The sequence below is a fragment of the Calliopsis andreniformis genome, chromosome 2, assembly GCF_051401765.1.
Source record: "Calliopsis andreniformis isolate RMS-2024a chromosome 2, iyCalAndr_principal, whole genome shotgun sequence".
Classification (NCBI taxonomy): domain Eukaryota; kingdom Metazoa; phylum Arthropoda; class Insecta; order Hymenoptera; family Andrenidae; genus Calliopsis; species Calliopsis andreniformis.
Window position 1 is genome coordinate 13177909 of NC_135063.1, and position 6964 is coordinate 13184872.

At 45.3% G+C, this 6964-nt stretch overlaps 1 protein-coding gene across 1 annotated transcript; it reads left to right on the plus strand.

The window, feature by feature from the left end:
* The first annotated feature begins 1831 nt into the window (after nucleotides 1-1831).
* On the plus strand, nucleotides 1832-6945 carry LOC143188374 (uncharacterized). Its single transcript, XM_076392584.1, has 3 exons — nucleotides 1832-1924; nucleotides 1998-2057; nucleotides 6754-6945. The coding sequence occupies exons 1-3, from the start codon at nucleotides 1832-1834 to the stop codon at nucleotides 6907-6909; spliced, it is 309 nt and encodes a 102-aa protein (XP_076248699.1). The 3' UTR covers nucleotides 6910-6945.
* Nucleotides 6946-6964: the final 19 nt, after the last annotated feature.

Below are 6964 nucleotides of genomic sequence, written 5' to 3' on the forward strand. Positions count from 1 at the left end.
GAGGGAGAGTAAAAAAAGTAATGATTACCATTTCAGATGTTTCAGGATTCCGTCAAAACCTGAAGAACTGGAGTCTGACACAGTATTGACTTATACTACTGGTTTCTCGTAGAACCGTTTTACTGCAATTAATTGAAGAAACGCCTAATGCAGTTTAAATTACCATTGCAATTAAGCACACACTTCATTAGCTTACTATTACCATGTTTAATTTTATACAATAGGTATCCCAAATAAATTACGGCCGCTTCAATTTCCGTGAATCGCCGCTTCCTCAATCGTGATGAAACGACTGTTCCCACTTCAATGCGAGCAAATTCACTCTCATCAGAATCCCAGCGACGAACAGCGAAAATCCATTGAGAATGGCGCACGAAAAACGAACTGGGCCAGGATCTCGGCTTCGAAGGCAGTGCGGCAGACGAATAAATCATTCGTTTGATGTCATTGGACAGATCGTATTTATTGCGCGACGGGTGCAATCATAAATCAGGGCCCGGGATCGACTTGAACTTGGGGGAAATTTGTGTACAAATAACAGTGTCCCTAGTACGCGAGAAACTTTTGATAGCGGCGCCTGTGTCATACTGCTATTTCCATCCCCCTTCAACTCGCCCCTGAGTACGATAAATTGGATAACGTGGTCAGCATTAATGGAAGAAAGAATCGAGCCAATGATAGCAACAACTATTCGATTACTGCGATAAACGAGGAAGGTACCGACTCGCTTCAAGTCCCATTCCGTTTCATTCGATAATGGAGAGTCGCGAGTTTAAAGCCAGAGGGTGATTCGGTTTTATGAAAGGACGAGGAGCGCGAGTCATTTACAAAATGACGGTGACAATTCGACGCCAGTGGAGGGAAACCGTCTAGCGTTTAACTTACGTGTAAATAAGAAGGGAGAAAAACCAGGGCGTTTCCTGTTGATTTATTAACCATTATGGCTACGCTTCGCTACCCCAAGTGATAGCGGCGAGAATAACAGCAGCGGGCATAAAATTAAATTAGAGTTCACGATGTGGGGCAACCAGAGGGCAAAGGAATCGACCGAGACAACAGTTTCGAAATCAGTCCCGCGAGGGGGGAACGGTCACTCGATGATAGAAGGAGAAAAGTCGAGAGAATGGGAAGTGTCTGATGGCGAAAGATTCAAACGCGTCCCAGACGATTTTTCATCCCGACAAGGAGGATTTCTCTCGGTCCCTGCTTCTATTAATTCAAGCCGTGCTTTTTGTTCTTGGCACGGTTCGTAATTTCATCGGGACGGTATTCATTCTTTGGAAAACACGGAAACGTACATATGTTTATCTGGTGGCAGTGAGAGAAATAGGGCGGACGGGAAGAAAGATGGACGACGGTATTTATTACTGGGCGAACGTGACTCTGCGAGAAGAAGCGTAAACATGAAAAGATGCGAGGGCGCAACAGAAGAAGCATCGATATAAGCCACGAAAGGATGCAACAACCTTCAAGACCAGTAAAGTGAGGCAGAACGCGAAATTGGAATGAAGAATCAAATCTGGATTAATTCTATTTAATAAACCAGTTTTCTCGTAAGTTCAAGTACTAATTTCTATCTTGCACGTTCTTATCTACCGAAGCCCACCCTAAACTGAAGAAATGAATGATTAAAATCACCTCGTTCTGAACGCTTCAAGTATGCAATTATGGGAAAAACCGATGGATAGGTGTCTTGATAGAGGGTCGCGGCTAGAGGAGCGAAAGCAAAGAGCAGGGTGATATCTGGGATAGGAAGAGAGGACGCGCAAGGCACAGGGTGTGCAGTACGGGGGTGCCACTGGTGAGGGTAGAGAGAAGCGAGAGAGGGTAGATGGGACAGTCAGAGAGATGGAGAGAGAGAGAGGGGAACGAGAAATCGAGAGTAAAGAGAGAGAAAACGATCGAGAATTCTCCGGCTGGAGCGGTGGGTAGCGCGTGCGCGGATCAGTAGCAACGCACTGGCACGTAATGCCATCGTCGAGCCAGTCTGACGCCAGGCGCCGCGACGCTATGACGTCACTGGTTCGCGTTTTGTCAGGGATCGTTTCTCGACAACGGTGAGGATTCATGAATGAAAAGCCGCTGCTTGGAAGCCTGGCTCGCGTCTCGCGAACGTGCACGAGCCTCTGCTGAACCACGAGGAAAAATCCGCCTGCTCGAACCTCTGACTGCCTACGATCAACCGAGGGACGATCGATCCCTCGCGATTCGCTGCACGAGGCTAGACATCCTAATGGAACGGACCCATCGGTGCACCGACCGAAATCTCTGCAACGCCTCCATCGGCCTGCGGCCAAACCGCGACCGCAGGCCCCTTCTTTCGCCTCTGACGAACCCTTCTTCGACCCCTGCCCTCTGTTTTTTTCCTCCCTCTCGTGCTTACTGCGAAAATCGTCCGCCTACCGCAGCTAACTTCCCGCAGGATGACTCGAACCAGACAAGATACCGATTCCCTGGACTCGTGTTACGCGCTACGCAAGTGGTTCGCGACCGTACGTCGACAGACGTCGAAGGACAGACGAGCCATGCACAGACGCGTGTGTAATCGTTCAAAATTCCATTCGTTTGGCGCGTCGCGACGCGTCGTCGAGCCCCTGCTTCCGTCGACGTACGCACGACCCTCGAGAGCTCGAAATTATTGCAGGATCTCCGAGTGTGCGCGATAAAATTCAATTTCGCTACCTCGAGCGCAAGTAATGCCCACACATAACGCGACATTTCGCGCGATAAATAATACCCTCGGCGAACTGTCCGCCTGAATTCCACGCGTTCCAGCGGAAACGGTATCTTTAATGCAACTATGCGCAGCAGGGGTTCCGTTCCAACCAGCGATGCTTCATCCCCGTGCGATCGAGCGAAACAAATTTCTTCAGACGTTTATTTCCCTTTTCGCGAGGAGCTGCTCCATTCGCCGTTAGCGATAGAATTTCCACATTTTTCGTCTTATCGCGTCACCCAGGCCTGAGAGCGAGGATGCATCGTATCTTCAGTGAAATACGCTGCCGCCTGCGTAACTTTATTTCGAACGATGAACCTGCTTCTGTGGTATTTCGCCTAAACTTTCTATAGAAAGAACAGTCTTGAAAGTAAGACACTTCTGATAGAGGGGACTCGATAGAAACGTGAACGCAGCTCCCATGTAAACTTTTCGTTTGAAGCTTTCCCTGTCGCCAGTCTGTTCTTCCTTTTTATACTCTCTTGGGCTTTGTAGCAGTATCAAAGGACGCTGACAAAATATAAGCTATAGGTACATAAGCCTACGAGTCACATAATTAGTGTCAATGAGACGTGCCAAGAGCACGCAGCCAACAGGCTGGAATATCCAATAATCCGATAATGCCAAAGCTGCACTGCCGTACTATAAGCGTGTTATTCTACTTACAATTGTTTACGTCGAATCGGTGCCTTTTGGTCCAAATTCGCCGACGTTTAAGGAATTTAATCTTCAACGCGATCCTTTGTCTCTTTGATCGCCCGAAATGGTGGTGTGTTTTAGCTGTGGGCTACAATTTCGAGTTCTTCGAACCACCTTTTTGCCTCTAGACAGAAATCTAATCTTATATTCAGCGAGAACACTCCGTGTACTGACCTCGTTTTAGGTTGAACGAGATGTCGAACTTGATATCCCAGAGAAGCGAGTCATCGTTTTTTCACGCGTTCGATGAATATTTCACCAATTAGCACATTTATTAGCTTCCACGATTGACTTCGAGAACTTGTAGAGTCAAAAAGCTGTGGATTTCTTTTTTTAGGATTATGGTTCAGTAGGCGTTCAATTTCTATTCCTATTGAAAACTGGCTCCCTTTCACGTTTGCATGAAAGCGAACTCGTGATCGATAAATACAACAATTTATTCATTGTTGATAGTAGGTACATATGCAAGCCATTTCCTGCACGAATTATCCGATCAATTTATCACACATTTTCATGGGCCCTCAGGTATTCTTAGCCTAAAGAATTCCTTTCAATATTCAGCTGAAATCTCAGACTAACGTCACCAAAATACTCAAATTCTTGAGATTGGAATTTTCCTTCTCAAACTTAGCGCATTATCTTCCTACTGAACGAGAAAAAACGCGAGCCTCGAAGTACTCAATACCTTCACGGAACCTTAGATTCTTCAGCGGAAGTTATACTCATGATAAATGGTTTCTTGAAAGCCTTCTCGGCTGGACCAAAAGTAAGCCCAGGATAACGGTGTCGACGATGAATAGCCTACGTCGATGTCAAGTCACGTTCGACTCTTCGCTGATACTCTTTCAAATATCGTCTAATCGAAGACGCCAACAGTGGCGAGCTGCCATTGTCTGTAATTTTTCTGGCAAGTGACTCTGGAACAGAGGAAGTGGCGTCGAGGTGCACGGTTTAACCGTGAGTTCGATCGAGTCCACGTCGATATGCACCTGGTTCGCTTTATGAATGGGCCGCATGCATACATAAGACGCAGCTTGGAAGCATTTGATCGCTCACGGAACTTCTCTAGCTACAACCGAAAGTAGACATTTCTTTTTCACGAACCAACGAAGTAATTTTGGATCGTTCGTTTCTGCCTTCGTCAAACAACGAGCTTTCGCCCTGTGTGGAATTTTCGATGCTTTGGAAAGGAGTTCTCGGCGGTATTGGTTTCATTTGTGAAACGTTGCATTCCAGTTTCCAGGTTGACGGACTTGTTGAAGTAATTACAGTCCCCAAAGGAGAAAATTTCATTTATTTCTCCCGCATGATCGAACGCTTGAGAGTTTACTTTCAGTTATGTGGACGAAATGATTCGTTAGTACAATGAAGTAATTCAATCCAGTCTGGCTGGTGTTTACTATCAACCTTTTACTCTCAAATTGGCCGAGCATTTTTTAATCAGATTGATGTGATAGATTCAACATTAAACGAGGACATTGAATGGCTGGTAGAGTGATAGATGTCGTCGAGGCGCCGCGATGCCACCAGGAAAAGAAGCGCGTTGTTCCAAGGATTTATTGGTGTGACCCGAGGTCAGGGGTAAAGTCAAACCCCGCCTGCTAGTAAATCGCTCCTCTTCTATACTCTCACTGTGTTCTTACGAAACTCGCCAGAGGCTCCTACAATTCCCCTCCTGCTCCAACAACTGATACCCGAGGCTATATCGAATTGGAGTCGCGTAATTGTTCCGATACGATGGAACACGAACTTGCTGTACATACCTACATAAAATAGCATGACATTAGTGCTTCATTTCCATGAGAATTTCAGAGCGATTTCAACTCGAACGCTATTTGGACCTACATCGTTCTGAATTGTTAATCAATAGGAAAAAACATATTTGGGAAGAAGAAATCTACGTTCTGATTTCATCCCATTGTTAATCTGGTCAAATTTTTCTACCTAGAAGGACGTAAAACAGAACGCTGAAAACGGAGATTACATAGGGGTTGTATCTTACGCAATTTCGTAGCTCGTTATCCTTTGAGAAAGCATTCGTGAATAATGCAACGAGTAACGGAGCAATTATTACCAGGGAGGTTAGTGTAATAACGAGGAACTAACGTTAGAACATCTAAGTGGTAATCGTTACGTGCGAACGCTACAAATTTCGCACTTTTCGTTAATAGCGCGAGGACCGTGAATGTCGAATAGAGTTTTAGCGCGAGAATTTATGAAAATCACCTGCGAAGATATGTGGAAATAAATCCTAGTGGTTGACAACCGTATGACACGCTATTTTTCAGCGGATTGTACCTCTAGTTTCGCTCCGTTGCGTAAAATTGCATTCATATCGCTTTTCTTTGCAGTTTAATCGTCAATTGTGTCGAAGTTTGGAACAATTGGCTTTTGCTTTAATTCCTTCCCTCCTACGCCACCGTTTCTCTTTCACGGGTCATTTATCAACGACAAATGTTCTTTTGCTTTTTTACGGTCGTTTTCCACCGAGGTGCGCTACAGTCTGGCCATCCGACTTTCGGGATTTAGTTTCCATTCGCGTCGAAGGCAGGGGTAATCCATCCGCGCGTTAAATGAAATTCGAAGCAACGTTTCTCACTTCATGTGCTTCGAGAAACCATATCTACCGTATTGATCATTCCCCAGAATTTACCCGCTTTTATTACCTATTGTTTGTTATCGCTGTAATCGCTCGTATTAATTTTACTACATTTTATTCAATCGCGTGTAATCTCTTGCTCTCGGAGGTAGCGTCTATCTAATAACGAATTTCATACAGAAGCTTAAACTTCTTTTGCCGAGTTACTTTCACCTTTAATATGATCAAAGAACTGTAATATTCGCCGAGCTGAAAGAACAGATTTATCACGTTCCCGCTTTTAATGTTAACGTTCCATTGACGTGGCAATCCTTTAGCTCGAAAAGACGACTAGACGCAATACGAGGCTACCTCTGAAATACCCTGACGTTTCTACCTTCATTCACAGAGACGTAATGTACTCAGTACCTGCAGCTCCTATTAAATGAATTTTGGACTCATTAGCCCGATGACGTTTACTACCCCTCTAAGGGTGTAATGAAAAGAGAATCATAGATATTTTACATGCTAGAAATTCATGGCAGGCCTTCAACCTCTTTACGAGTCACTCAGCCAGCCTCGTGCAGATAAGTAAATTAGCATAGTCTAGGGTTCGTTACAAATTCGTTCTTGAAGAAGGAATCCCTCGTGGTTCGCGGTTCCAAACAGCGGGACAAGAACTGCGTTACAATAATTGCGCAGCGCATGGCTGAATCGATTCGAACAGCTGTCTGCAAGAAACCGAAACCAACTTTTCCAGACGCGTATCGAGGGTGGGCTGATACGTGAGATCTCGAGGCGAAGCGATACGAGACGCAAGAATTCACATCGAAGACGCTCTCAAAGCGAGGAGCTCTTTGCAGAACAAATTTCGCAGACTACGAAAGAAATCTTTCGAGGCTTCGTCGAAGAATAGGAACAAGTTACCCGAGAGGAAAGTTGCAGAGCAGAGCCAAGGATCTCGTCCTAAC

Coding starts and splice junctions, on each gene's coding strand:
- LOC143188374 (XM_076392584.1), top strand. CDS start 1,832: ATGGGACAGTCAGAGAGATGGAGAGAGAGAGAGGGGAACGAGAAATCG. Junction 1,925..1,997: donor AGAATTCTCCGGCTGGAGCG/GTGGGTAGCGCG, acceptor GTCTGACGCCAG/GCGCCGCGACGCTATGACGT. Junction 2,058..6,753: donor GGGATCGTTTCTCGACAACG/GTGAGGATTCAT, acceptor CAACTTTTCCAG/ACGCGTATCGAGGGTGGGCT.